General features: G+C 41.6%; 1 protein-coding gene across 2 annotated transcripts in view; it reads right to left on the reverse strand.

The window, feature by feature from the left end:
* PREX2 (phosphatidylinositol-3,4,5-trisphosphate dependent Rac exchange factor 2) overlaps positions 1 to 15,201 on the reverse strand; it is a 167,055-nt gene that overhangs the window by 46,412 nt on the left and 105,442 nt on the right. For both annotated transcript variants that reach the window (XR_010794303.1, XM_066623633.1), the window contains exons 26-32: positions 13,010 to 13,189; positions 11,705 to 11,799; positions 10,543 to 10,625; positions 7,915 to 8,005; positions 6,639 to 6,767; positions 5,070 to 5,111; positions 3,386 to 3,603 (exon numbers count right to left, since the gene is read on the reverse strand). Coding sequence is in view for 1 of the 2 variants with exons in the window: in XM_066623633.1 (XP_066479730.1) it covers positions 3,386 to 3,603; positions 5,070 to 5,111; positions 6,639 to 6,767; positions 7,915 to 8,005; positions 10,543 to 10,625; positions 11,705 to 11,799; positions 13,010 to 13,189 (838 nt within the window). In the remaining variant the exon portion in view is untranslated. The remainder of the gene's footprint in view (positions 1 to 3,385; positions 3,604 to 5,069; positions 5,112 to 6,638; positions 6,768 to 7,914; positions 8,006 to 10,542; positions 10,626 to 11,704; positions 11,800 to 13,009; positions 13,190 to 15,201) is intronic.

The raw sequence follows: 15,201 nt of genomic DNA on the forward strand, positions 1-15,201 counted from the left end.
TGTGATATCCACTGCATCCACAGGGGAATTTTGGCCTTCAGAGGCCTCCAGAGGCCTCACTAGGGAACATTTGTTCCCTTCCCCAGGGATGAATACCTGCTGACCTGGTGGATCAACTAGGAGCTGCACCAGCAATATCACAGGTGCAAGTCCACACAAACCCATGAAGATGGATTGGGCTGGGAAGGAGGTTAGGATTTGGTAGATGCTGCTGCAGCTGAATGCCCCCATTTCCAGGCCCAATTCCACCTCTCCCCATCCCATCACCTCCCTGTTAGACTCACCCCTCTCTGCCTCCCTCCTGCCCCCTGTGCGATCCTACCTGGGACAGCAGGTGCCTAGTGTCCACTGCCATGCAGAGCTGACTGCTCGCCACTTCCAGCAGCAGCCAGCTCACGCATCCTGGTGTGTTGCTTTTCAAGAAGTTGGGAAGTGCATTACACAGCCGCAACAGTTGTTCCAGTGGTATAACTTGCCCTTAGAATTGGGCCATTATACCAAAGTTAAGATTTATAACAGCATCAAAAGAAACCAAAATAACTGATTCTGAATAATATTTTTCTATGTTTTCTCTATTAGCACATCAAGCAGGGGAGTACAAATTTACTGAATAGTTACATCCTTTTCAAAGACCGAAGCCTGAAATAAATGAACACAATGGAGATAATACATTTTGTCCCAATACCTGTACTAAGTGTAGACCTTTGTGACCATCTTGGATGAAAAACTGAACACAGTATCAAGATGCCAGAGGAGAACAAAGAGCCAGCTAGTGTATGCCATCTCCAACAATAGTCAGGCATAGAACTGTTCAAAGCTCCTATGTAGGGTAGGTTTTTCCCCTAGTGCATTTTATCTCCTCCAGACATGGTTCCAAATCAACACAGACAAGATAAACTTAATTGTCTTTTCTCTGAAGCCTTCCAAATCATCTTCCATTTCACTCAAAACTGATAATTTCATTCATTTCATCCTACACCACCTCAATCTTCTGCTTGTGGGAAAGAGCTCATAGCAACAACTTGGTCAATGGGTTGCATTATATCCCATTCCAGGATTTAATTAAGCCTTCTAGCAAAGGCTATTGATGCCAGCAGTAACCTCACTCAGATTTATCTAAAAACCATAAGCCTTCCAGATCTATAAGCTTTCAATGGAGGACCATTCCAAAAGGTACCCCAAATCTGCAAAGGACCAAGGCAGTGATCTTCATATAATGCCAAGAGAAATAAAGGGCATGTAACAGTTGCAGTTGTCAAAGTGCAGTGTTTCACAATCAGGGAAAGAGAGCATTGTGTTAAGGCAATTGGAGAAAAAAAAAGAGCCAGATGTGAAGAGAAGGCAAATGGGTAAGGTCTGAACTAATACTCCCTGAATATTTATTTCCAGGGATATACTAAAATACCATGGAAAAAATGCTTTGTAAAAATAATTTGATATGAAAGCATGGACACTGCACTTGAATACATAAATAATCCTCTTAAAATTGGATTAATTTACTATAAATTAAAAGGAAAAATATTGCTATAATAATCATATTTTAATATGATTAAAGAAGCAATAAATTAGCAGCCTCAAGGCAGCATCTCATAGCTCTAGGGATCAAATTAGTGAGATCTATATCTATATAGTTTGATCACTATCTGACAGCACCAATGGTAGCTAAGCCTCTGACACAGATAGGCAGAGTTGGCGTAGTGGCAGCAAATTTTCAGCTGCTCAGGGAACAAAACAGTATGCAATCAAACTTCTGTAACACAGAGAGGAAAGTTGTCGGTGTGACTGCAGTTGAAAATCTCACATCTAGCAGGTTAAGGAGTGGGAGGAGGCCAAGATGTTGTGAGCCTAACAAGAAGGAAGTGGAAGGCAGTAAAGAGCAAAATAGGCAAACAACAAGAAAGAAGGAACATCTGCATATTTCCACTTTTTCATGTAACAATGCTTCTACACTTTTTCAAAAATATTTTTGGAAAGCCACTTCAAAATGGGTGGAAAAGTCCAGTGAAGTAGTAGAGAGTGATAGCCCTTTCCTTATCTGACACTTTACATTCCCAATTGCTCCACTATCTGCTTTCTCATTTATGTGGTGTTAGTGCTAATAGTTACCCCAGAGGAACCTGAAGTAAGTATGGATGAAGAGTGAACCTGGAGGAAAAGGGCAGAGGCGACAGAGAACTGAGGCAAGAAAGGACTAATCAGAGATAGGGTCCTCAAGTATTCCAGATGAGAAGAAGTTCTATCCTCAGGTAGGAAGGAAACAGGAATGCTAGGGAGGTTGGTCAAGAGACAAAGCAGCTAGAGAAAAGCAGACAGCCTGAGAAGCAGGACTTTTAGCAGACAAGGGGTGCAATCCTGACCCAGGTTTGGGCCATTGCAAGTCCCTTGGGCCTCCTCAGGAGGAAGCCACATCGGCACAAGGAGATACACCAACACACAGAGGCTAATTCCAGCCTCTGTGGCAACTTCCCAGCTGAGTCTTGCGTCAGCCCAGCTGGGCCAATGCAAGAGGAAAAGGTAGACAGGTGGGGCGAGGCGAGGCAAGCAGGAGGTGGGAGGGAGGCGTTCCTGGGGGGGAAGGTGAGCCGTGGGCGGCCCGGGGGTGAGCGGGCAAGGAGAGGAGTTATGCCGGATCCCAACCCCTGTTCTTGGGGAGAACGGAGCAGCTTCAAGCCGCTCCGTTCTCCTAAGACTTGTGCCACCTCAGAAGGTGGCACAAGTCCGAGAAGACCCACAGGGGTCAGCAGCCCTTACCCAGAGGTAAGAGGAAAAGCCTCCTGGCTTGCCTATTCCAGTGCAGGATAGGATTACACCCAATGCATGGTAGCGGTATCATGGAGTTGAAAAAAAAGGATATGGAGAAAGTAGGACTGGGGAAATTATGCAGAGTCTTGAGACTAGACGATCTGTGCAGACTGGCAGGAAGGCAGTGGGCAGACAAGATAGGTCTCATGGGCTGGGGACTGTGGGTTTAGGAGTCAAGGGGGCATAGGATTACTACATCTAGAGCCTAGAACTTGACTGGGAAATTTTGCTAGTTGTGGTTTCTACTGTCAGGGCAGCTTTGTGATCCAACAACTCTAAGGGCCAAACAGAAGGGTGGAACAAATTTCACATTGTTTTGAACTACTACTCCATCATTGTTTTGGCTTCAAGCTTCTTTTAATTTAAAAGAAGTAGAAGAGAAAGTATATTCCTGATACAGTTTTACTATTGGTTTCATTTATCAATTTATTAGAAAGAATATAGTAAAGAGTAATCTGAATTAAATTCAGAAATAATTGGAATTATTTAGAAAATTGTTCCTTTTTCTTGATAGAGGCTAATTCCATTTATCACGACAGTAAGAACATTACTGAAACAGATATAGACATTGCATAATACGCACCAGGTTAGGTGACAACAGTGACTGGAAATGAAGGAGAACACCTGCATTGGATATCTGCTCCAACCATCTTCTGCTAGCCTCTTGTGTCTCCATTTCACACTCCTTGCTATTGTTAAACATCTGATTTAATGCAGCCATCAGTTGCTCAGAAAAAGCACAAACCATAGCCACTAGACTCTGGCAGAAGACCATGTCTCGCCTCAGTTGTAGCTCGCTATCTGTGAAAGGTAGAATATATATCCAGTTATGATAGACACTATGCCCATTTATAATGTATAGATCAGTGTTTCCCACACTGGGTTGTGATCTGATGTTTGATGGGTCACAACCCAATGCTCAGTGCTGCACCAAAGGCATTACTGGGAGCCCCCACTTCTAGGTCTCACCAGACCCATGACTCACTTGATTGGCCTCCATGGGCCCCAGAATGCCTTGCAGAACAACTGGAAGCGATTAGAAGCAACTTCCAGCTTGCTTCTGCAACTTTTGGTCAATTCTGCAAGGCATTCTGGGGCCTGTGGAAACCAATGGAGTGAGTCGCTGGCCATCGTCACCCAGAAGCAGCCTCTGGGGGCTCCCAGAAATGCTTTCTGGAACTATTAAATTTGTGATGTTGTTGGACATACAGCAGTGCAAATGTTTCATGCTATTAAATTCTTGTGCATGGTCCTGTACACAAGCATACATTCAGAGGGAGAAAGGTTAGAATGAACTGGGCTGTACACACCACGAAGCGTGGCACTGAACATTTCTGTGATTATGACTACTCTTCCAGTGCTCTCCAATCTTTCTCCATGTGGTCATGCACAAGCATGCATGGTTACATGAACAAATTTAGCAACGTGAACCAGCTATTAAATGAATAACTTAAGCCATAATCAACAGTGGTGCCAAAGATTCTAATGCAGGAAAGTCAGAAAACATGCAAATAGCCAGCCCTCCATCACATATCAAAAGAGCCAATAAGAATTAAGCTGAAGCAAAATGTGTTTCTTCTTTGTACAGATGCTCTGAATAACCACAAATCTCCACAAAAAAAACTCAATTTACATTTATGAGACTTGTACCTATTTTACAGAACAGCATGCATCAAAATATGGCTATCATACAGCACTCAGATTTAATATAGTATTAAAGTCAATGGTATGGGGACAACAATATATGCTAAGATTCAGAAGCAGTACAAAGAAGTAAATCATAGTTCATGTTAGTGCTTATTTTAAACAGTTTTTATTTGAAATTACCAGACTCTCTATCTTAATTTGTTTCAATTTGTAGATTGGTTCTTTGACACCTCTCTCTCACCCACCCCATACTGATCTTTTTTCCTCTTTAATTTGTTTCATATTATTATACTAAGATCTTCCTCTTGTTTTTCTTTCTCCCAATTTCCCTTCAATTATATCTTGGGTAGGTCCCTATTTCTAAGAATGTGTCTTGCCTTATACTTTCATTCATGCATCTCTTTTTCACACTTTGCAACAGTTAGGTAGGGCTAAAAATAGCACATATAATGAATTCTGTTCATTGGATAGGGGCTGCTCCATTTCTATCAATTTTATTCCACATATAATGAATGTCTTTTGACTTCATAATAATGTAATAGGAATATTTGGGGGAAGACTCAATCAATTGCTTCGTATCCAGTGTTACAAGTAGAATGTTGTTACAACATTAAAATTACCTGTATATTCAAGAAGTGCCAAAAGGATCCTTGCTTTCACCTCTGAAAAAAAAAAAAAGAGAGATGGCTTGAGGAAAGTATAGTTTTGGGCTCAGAACTGACCTTTATTTGTGGTACACAACAAACAAACAACAAAACTAAAATCCCACTTCAATATTAACAGCAAACAAGAAGAGCAAACAGAGAAAACCACAGTTGCATAAAATAGTCATTCCATTAAAATAATCAAACTAGGCCACGTGATCGACAATAGAGAGTAGTCTTAATTATCTTTCTAAAAGTGGAGAATGAAGAGGTTAATCAGGCCTTAAGGTGAGGGGGGTAGTTTCTAGACACCTTCACCAAGAAGGTCCTATTCCAAGTATCCACCAAAATGTTGATGGAACCTGAAGCATGGTCTTTCCTTAGTCAATGCATTTCCAGTCATTGCAGACACAGAAGAGTGAATTGGACCAGTGGGAACTTGAGAGAGAGAGAAGAACCTGTGACAACTCATAACCCAATTCTCAAACTGCATCACTGGCTTCTCCAGTCTCCTCCTTTCCCTTAATTCCAAAGAGCCATCAGGCAAGATGATGCCAGGGATATTGTGCTGTGACTCATGAGCTCCCAGGAGATTGGTAGTCTATGCAGAATCAAAGTCCCTCTTCAAGTCCCTCTTCTATGATTACAATCTTTCCCTTCCCAAAGATGCTTCCCTTCTTTGTTACCCGGACCATTCTTCTGCAGCATGAGGGAAACATATATGCACAATTCTTGCAGAGGCTGAGAGGTTTATTTTGTATGGGCTTTTGTTTTGACTTCCCACTATTTTTCTGCAAAACCAAGGATTCGCAACCATCAGCAGGGATTTGTTAACCCTCCCAATAGCATCATAGGTAAGCAAGCTTTGCTTTTTCGAGTACCATAATTTGTAGAATATCACTGTGCTTTCCCCCTCTAGCATTACTTTGTAATCCTCAGCAGAAAATCAAATGAAGGCTTTAAACATTTCTATTTATAAAAAATAGCACATGTTCTTTTGCAGTTATCTGAAATTAAGCAGATCAATCATAGAATGTCATGTAAATTAGCCAATACAACGTATTGGCTTAAAAAGTAGACAATTTCAGACTTGGACTGAAGCCACCTATAGCTGGGTTTAATTCCCACATTGATACACCTGCTGAAACACTTTGCTGTGTATCTTAATAAAGCATCCTTTGCTATAGGACCCATTATTGTTCCTTTTCTATGTTCTGAAGTTCAGTGAAGATAAAATTAGTTGAACGGGTTTTTAAAAAGCTGTATGCACTCAGGACCACAGGGACCCAACTTTCTAATATATTCACTTTAGAAAAGGCAGTAATGATTTTGGAACACAGACCTGGTATTAATCTTTAGCAATATAAGATAGATTTTATGGACTCTCTCAGTTAGTCCTGCTCTTATGCAGCTCCTTTGGAAACTGTATTATTCCTCCCAAGTTCCTTTATATTCCACAACTCTACCTCAGAAACACACACACAAAACTATGTATAGTATTATAGATTAATATTATTCAGCATTACAGTAATTCCTGTTACTGACCTTCAACAAATTTCCTGATGTTTTGGGCAAGATTTCGGACACTGTTAGGAAGGTTCCATGGATCTTGCTTGATATGAAGTCTCAGTCTCTTTGGACAGCTTAGTTTAGGTTCAATTTCCTGCTGAAACTCTAGTCAAAAGCAAAATTGGTTCTTCCATTAATTATAACTTAATTTTACTCCCCGATTTCAATAGTTTTAACATTTAAGGTGAGTTTTGTATTTTATAAGCATTACCTCAACCCAGAATTTTTGCATTTAATTTTCTAAATAAATATTTAACACCAATACATACTAGTTTCAACCACACATAAACACAACTAAATTATTCTTCAAATTTTAAATTTTTACAACTCTGTTACTTCTTAAGATAATGACTAACACATTTTAGAAAAAAAATGTTCAGAAAAACAGCTTGATTCCTCACAAAATCATAAACCAGCCCTTGCAAAGAAGACCAGAAAAGTTACTAACTCACAAAATTACTAGCCCTCCTGTAAGTCCCAGTTCAGACATAACAAGCAATTTGTCCACTGCGACTGCACTTTGTTCTGACATCCCCCTTCACATGCTTCAATTGTTTGTCTCCACACCAGAACTGAAAACTATGATTTTCCCAATTTAGAGATCACAGCAAACCAAGAAGTAAGGGATGGAATTGCAGCTCATGAGGGAAGGAGGATACTGGTTCAAAGCTTAAACTATTCCTGCAAGTCATTTATAGCACATAGGTGCTTGAAAAACAGGGTTGGGAAAACATTTCCTCAAGCCATTTCTGCCCAACGTTGCATATACGCAATAGGGATCAAATGTGTACGCCTGTGAGCCGGATTAAGCTACACTTACTCACCAAAAGCAGACAAATTGATATTTACGGGCATAAGAAAAACTTTGCTGTAATTTACATTAGCAGAACTAGACAATGGGTAAAACCAGATGGTAAAAAGAAAGGAGAACCTCAGACTGGTAATAACATTATCAAAATATAAAATGATCAATATGTTCATCTATAAAAAAAGTCAGGGGCAATTTGTTCTACTGTCTTTGCCTAGTAATAAAGACATTCTTGTGATCCTTTGTGCAAGTTGTAGATCCGGCACTACACGTGCCTAAGAAATAAATTGCCTTCTGATAAATCTTCATGTCTTCCAAATAGGAAGTACCTGAAGATATTTAAGGACCTGCTATTGCAGAACCAAATGCTACATTAACAGGAATACTAATACTTTGCTTCTCTTTGAAGTCCTATTGATTGCCATACTTAGGTTTTAACAATACCTTGGAAGCTTCGACCAGGGGTGAAGAACTTGGTCTGTTCAAAAGCTCTTGTTACAGCTGGCCCTTTCAGAAGATTAATAATTGAGTCCACCTGTGAAATTCAAAAGTGACTAAATGATGAATCTTTAAAGTAATCATAACAGAATAGCTTTGTATCTGACTTAAAAGTGTTTTAGTATATTCTGGATCTAGAGAAGCAAAAAAGAACGACCACAGATACTCGCCTATAAGTCGATCCCACAGATAAGACAAGGGCAGGTTTTGAGCCAACAATCATGGAATTTTCTATGACCCTTGGATAAGTCGGGGGTTAAACTTAGGGGGGTGTCTGACTATAGTTTTGTCTGATTTTACTGGAGGCCAGATCCTGAAAACTAACCCACCACTAATTGTTACCTAAGAACTGTAGTCTCCAATTTATTAAAAACAAAGTAAAAGATCATAAGATACATTTTTATTCTTTTTAAATTCTGGTCTTCATCACCTTTTTGTAAGCACTATCAGAGTAAGTGCACTGTAAACAGCATATCAGTAAAAGAAGTGGTTCCCAACCTGGTATTCATGTACTCCCAGGAACACTCAACAGGACCTTTAGGGGTACTTGAAAAAGAATGGAATAATGGTAGAAAAAGTCAGGTCATGCTCCAGAATGCCTTGCAAGACAGGAATGCCTTGCAAGGACCAGCAGGGCAGGAAGGGAGGTAGCTAGTTGGCTGTGAAAGCCCCACCAATAGCTAGTTTTTGGTCATCAATTCATGTATGCACCAGTGACTGAAAACCAGCACAGTAAAAAAGCTGAAACATAATATGGAAAGTGATCACCCAGAATTTCTCAGCACACTTCTGGTGCAAAACAGTGCAAAGACAGATTCTTCCGTTCTTCAAACAGGTAAAAAGAAAACACTGTGATAAATACATGAATTCTGAACTTTCATATAGAGGAGATGAGGGCTTGTATTATTAATTACAAACATTTTGCTAATATGAAGGGTACAATTTATGGAAATGGGCTGCCAAGGGATATGCAAGTGAAAACAGTTGGGAACCACTGCAGAGATCCATGAATCAAATCCACCTTTAAGGTGTCTGGTGTGTTAAGCCAGAAGCTCTATGTACAACATACAACCCATAACACATAACTGGGAGTGTGCAATTCAATTCACAGCAGAGAGATGCAGCTGCATATATTTGCAGCCCTTTTTACTCAGAAGTAGACCCACTGCTTTCCATGGGTGTTATTCTTAAGTAATGGTGCACCGAATTGTAGCCTGGGAAGGAGGGTCCCATCCTGGTGTTTCAAAAAACAGACCTGCTTTGCAAGCATTTGCAATGCAGAACCAGGCTGCAGCAGAAGGAAGAATAAAAGGTTAACAAATTGCTTCTAAGGAGCTGTGCCTGCCTCCTGCTTGAGAAACTTGGTGCCTGTCTGCCCTTGAGAAACAAAACTTTTCAGAGTTGAAAGGCTTTGCCCTCTGACTGACCCGGTGACAAGGCAAAGTGGTAATCTGAGCTTGATTACTTGGCAAAAATTTTACTATAGCCAAGTATCTACAGTAGGTTACTTGTTAAAATAAGAGTGAAATTAGAGATGTGGTAGATCCATGATTAGGATCTCCCATAGGTTTTTTTTTTTTATGTTAAGAGAGGATCCAAACTGAATTTGGGCCATGGAGCAGGAAGAATGAGGTTTAACTCTTTCCCTTATGATGTTTCCCAATCTAAGGGCAAAACTTGCATTAAGCCATTTCTGCCCAACACTGCATATATGCAACAGAGATCAAATGAGAGCAAATACCTTCACTGAACACTCTGTGTGTGTGTGTGTGTGTGTGTGTGTGTGTGTGTGTGTGTGTGTGTGTGTGTGTGTGTGTGTGTGTTCTTAACTGGCAGTTGTGTAGTATTGGACACAATTGGGATTGGAACCATGGTATGGGGAACAGGGAATTTAACCCTTCCCCCCCCCCAATAACCCTGACCTGAACTGGGTCTTCTGTAGCTGTTATTTGCCTTACAGCCGAATCCTAACTAACTTTCTGTGCTGCGATGCAGCAGCACAGAAATAGTGTCCACTGTATCCAGCACAGGAAGAGAGGCTGCTGGAGGTTTCTCCGAAGTAAGGGGACATTTGTCCGCTTCAACTCAGCAGCCACTATTGGGCGACTCAGGTTTGCACCAGCAAAATCACTGGAGCAAGTCTGAACAGCCCGTGTAGGAAATCAGGCCCAGGAAGGGGGATAGGATATGATGGTAGCCCTGCTGCTGTTCCTGTCCCCTTCTAGGCCTGATCCACCCCCTCCCTGCTCTCCCCAGCCCCATTAAATTCCTCCCTGTCTGTTTCATCCCCCCACGCCCTGTTTCATAGCGGAAGCTTACCTACTCTGTTGGGTGCTCCACTTGGATATGGCATTGGCAGGTTGGTGCAGGCCTTAGCACTAGCACCAGGAGCACCTGTGCTGTTGCATGTGCCTTCCAGCACATGTGTCATTCCGCCAGCACTAGGCCAGTTAGAAGTGCACTCTTAGTTTGGAAATTGCTATCGGTAACAGCGGCAGCTTTATTTTCAGGGCAAACAGCCATGATGAGAAAGACTAATCAAGAAGCAAACAAGAAGCAACAGAAATACCCTACCTGACCAAAAAGATGCTCCAAACAACCATGGAGTTTGTCCTGTTTATCATGAGAAATACGTATACTTAGAGGAAGTTCATCACCTGGATGTTAAAATAATATTTGAAAGCATAGTTGGTTTTACGCTTTAACAGACTATTGAAACCACATATGTAGATTACTTTGGTCTTGATTACAAAAGAAATTGGATGAGTAGCCTTGCTCCAAATTAGGGCAACTTTGCTACAGAGTAAAACAGTTTTTCTATTTCATAGTAAGGTTATTCCAAAGCTGAAAGTACACCATCACCTCTTCCTTTCTCACTCAGCTCCCCAGGTAAAAAGGTGAAAATACACTTTAACACTGCATTCCTATACACACATACCTAGAATTCCATTAAGTTCAGTAGGGTTTACTTCTGAGTAGACACTCATAGGTTGCACTGCCAGTTAACTTTTTTTTTAATTGTGAAATGTGCATACCCCTATGGACTATGGGAGACAAAATCTAGGAAATGCAGTTTATCTGTGGCACCTTAGAGTCATGTTGCATGAAGATGCTACTGGACCATGCTGAGACCTATCCCTGGTAAAGACTAAAGGAGATTACAGCTGATAGTGATAAGCTATCGGTGGAACTGGGACACTAGTACTAACCCATACAGGAAACAAGCCCTAAGAGAAGGTGGTTGCGTACAGGACAGTGGGTAGGGCAGGGCAGGGCAGGGCAGGGCAGGGCTGGGGGTGAAACAAATGAAGAAGGAACAGCAGAAGGAGGGATGAGAGATCAGGCAGTGTGAGCAAGGGGAGAGGTAGAGGAAGAGAGAGCCTCCAGGACCACTTAACCCTGAGATACTGCTGGGGCAGCAGATTACATGGGTCTCTGCTACCAATGCTACTATTCTTTCAGGAGATGACAGAAGGTGAGTATCTACCTAACTTGGGGTGGCAGAACGTGAGCAAAGTGAAACAATCAAGGCCTGAAGGAGAAAGACTGAGAAAAGGAGTTTAAGGAGGCCAGGACCTTGGAGGCAATGCTGAAGAAGAAGAGGAGCCAATCTTCTACTTTCTGTTATAAATGAACCCAGAGGTCAAATGAAACCCCAAACCTCAGTTGCCATCTATAGTTTTCCCACCCCTTTCACACGAAGTTAATTGAGGGAGAGGAAGGAGACATTACATACCTGAATCCATTTCATCACTGTGAAAGTAAGAACTGCATTGGCTACTGCAAATACTTGTAAAAGAAGCAATGGAATTCCTGTTGCTGTTACAATCGCTGAACAAAAAAAAAAAAAAAACACAAAAATATGAATCCTTTAAGAACACTGACATTTAAATGGTGATTTTTCTATTGTTTTTTCTTCTTCTCTTGATCAAGCACTTCACTGTTATATGCTACCAAAGCACTTTATGCCATTAAATAAACCTCACAATAAATTCTACATGTCTTCTGAGGGGAAAATGGTAGGTAGCTTAGAACTACTGTAATAGTAAACTGAAGTAAACAATGTTTAAGGTCACAATCTATCTCTTGAGTCAATCAATGGGTTTGTGTGCTTATCCCCATGCTAGATGGTGGTCCAAGTGAATAAAGCACAATGCTGGAGAAGCAATTAATTTTTTTAAAATTCTATTTACTATTCATTTAATTCATTTCATTTAAATAATGGAAAACTTTAAACTAACAGCTTACTACTGACAAGTATAGAAAAGCATATTTTATCCTCATTATATGCAGTAATATTGTTTTACTGTGATTTTTATGAATCTGGCAAGCTGACTTGAACACCCTGGAATGGGGGAGAACTCATTTTTGCCCAGCCCAGAGATGTACACATTTGGTTCCTGTTGCATATATGCAACATTTTGCAGAAATGGTTTAAGCAGGGTATAAATATTTTAAATTAAATAAATAAAACTTGAGGACCCCATTCATGTTGTACTACAAACCAGCAGTTCTGAAGTCCTACTCGGATTTTAAGTTGTTGCGGGGGCGGGGGCAGGAGCGGGGGGTGGTGATTGTCCCCAACAGCATCACAGCTATCACAGTACTGCATTGATGCAGGGGCTTGTAAACGTACTGGGAGCGTGAAGACTCCTGGAGACTCGCAGCCCCCTCTGTGAGCCTCCCCGCTACAGCACTGAGCTCCGATTGCTCATTGAAACTCACTTCTGGTTTGCAATCAGAGCTCCGAAAGCAAACCGAAAGTGAGCTCTGATGAGTGATCAGAACTCAGTGATGCAGCGGAGAGGCTTGCAGAGGGGGATGCAAGCCTCCAGAAGGCTCCATGACCCCCCTGGTATGTTTACAAGCCCCTGGGTCCCCAAGGAGCCCTCAGGGACCCATTCCTGGGCCACTCCCTTTAAGGAGGAATGGTCCATTTCTGGTTCCCCTCGTGGGTCACAACCCACCGGTTTGGGAACCACTGCTATAAACAATGTTGTGCATCATCCATTTATCAGTAATGAAGATATGAGGCAGTTACCTATATGAATCCCGATTGCTAATAGTGTCGTGACCAGAATCTTCCTGCTCATCACCTGCTACACTGAAGCAGACCTTTTTCCCATTTCTCTCTACTTTTTCATTATCACTGTCTGTTGGTGTTAACGGCTCGTGAATCTTGCGTTCTGATCTTGGAGAATACGTTATTGAAGACAGAAGGCTGAAACGTGAAATTCAACTTAAGTAAATAAAAGTGTTTGAAAAGTGGACTTCAAAAAATTGCATACATTCCAAAGTAGTTAGCATATCTGTGGATATTGAAAATAGATCAGGCAGAGTCCTAAAGAGCAGCAGCCTTATAAAATGCACAATCTCAATCCAGCACTCTAAAACTTTGGCAGAAACCCCTCTACCCAGAAGATCACATTAAACCAGCTCTTGTTTCTGAAGTTGAGCAATCAAATCATAATGTATCACAAGCATAGAACAAGAGCAGCAATTCTGCAATAGTGCCTTTGGATAAAATAATGTTAATAACTAGACCCCAGGTAGTTCATGCAAACAAACTGCAGAGGAAGGTGAAAAATATGAAATGAGATTAATACTCCAGGCCTCAGCATGAAAGTCTCTCCTAAGCAAAGCCTATCACCTAAGCCTCAAAACATTTGTGTATGTCATTTGAAACCAAGCTGTCCTGGTCCAACATAACCTCTTCCAAAGAAAATGAGGGAGAACCCCTGGCTGAAATGTCCTTCCTGAAATGCAGCAGTTTCAGAATAAAGGTTCCAAAGCTGGCATAAAGACTATTCATTTCCTTGGTCTAACACAGAGAAAGACATGTTGAGCACAGATTTAGCAGGAGCTATGACATCTTGTACAAGCTCACTCAGTAATACAGTGTGGATGGGCAGGAGGTCTGGTCTAGAGGATAGAGCCTCCGTCTGCCTAAGATAACATCCACAAGGTCGCCAGTTCGAGGCCACCAGCACCCGTGCGACCTTGAAGCAGCTGACAAGCTGAAGCCGAGCCATTCCATCTCCTCTGAGCGTGGGAGGATGGAGGCCAGAATGTGAAGCCAGATCGGAACGAAACACCTTGAATGTAGTGGTTCTTGAAAGAAAGAACCTTCTTTCAAATTGTAAAAATCCCTATTTAATAAGGGATTTAAATAAAAGCCTGCCTATGTAAACCGCCTTGAATAAAGTCTTGAATAAAGACCAAGAAAGGTGGTATATAAATACCTGTTATTATTATTATGCAATCCTGTGCTCACGTACCTGGGGAAAAAACTCCACTGCACAGAGGTGGCTCCACAAGTGGGGCCTACTGGGGAACATATCAGGAGCCCACATCCATGCAAGGGCTCACACCTGTACCTGGCCAATCCCTGAGGAAACGAGGGTTTGCTGCTGCCACAGCCACTGCTACTCACCACCACCCAGTAAGCCAGAGCCCATGGAGATGCTTTCCTGGCAATTGTAGAGAAGCAGCAGAAGACCATCTCCCCCCTTCCCCCCCAGTGCTATTTTAGAATCCCCAGATGCCCTCTCTTGGGGGCTGGGTCATCCGGGAACTGTGAAACAAAACTGGGGAAAGGAAGGATGGCCCACTACTTCCACCTATTCCCCCACTAAATGTCCAGTAAACTTCCCATTGGGTGTTTAGCAAAAAAAAAAAAAAGCTAATTGTGAACTGGACAGTGGAAGGGTAAGAGTTCTCTTCACCACTGCCACTGTAGCTCTGGTGGGTGGCATGTAGGAGGACTTGTGACTGTTTACTAGTTTTTGGACACCACGAATTAACTTGTGCATGTGTTTTCCAAAGCATGGCAAAGCATGCCATTAGAGGGACCTGCAGAGCTTTTGTTTCAAAATCTCAAGCCAAAGCTGTAAACATAAAAAAGATCTAAGAACTGACTTTTGTTATCAGAGAACAAAAATATTCTTTCATATGGGCTTGCCCACAAACTGATCACTGGAAGAGCCATCCTCTGTTGCATTCCACCAACATCTGATTTGCATTTGGATGAAATGCAGGGGGGGGGGGAGCTTTCTCTCAGTAATCATCCCTGAGTTGTGGAATGTCCTCCCAGAGGTCTGCCTCTCCACCCATTTTGATGTACTTGTACTGCTAGGTAAAGCACTTTTGTTCTGCCAAATTGGTGATGCATTTTACAGTGCCACTTTTAGTATTTGTTACTATTTCTATATTTTAATTTTTTATTATGATTGT

This window comes from Tiliqua scincoides, chromosome 4 (assembly GCF_035046505.1).
Source record: "Tiliqua scincoides isolate rTilSci1 chromosome 4, rTilSci1.hap2, whole genome shotgun sequence".
NCBI classification, from domain to species: Eukaryota; Metazoa; Chordata; class Lepidosauria; order Squamata; family Scincidae; genus Tiliqua; species Tiliqua scincoides.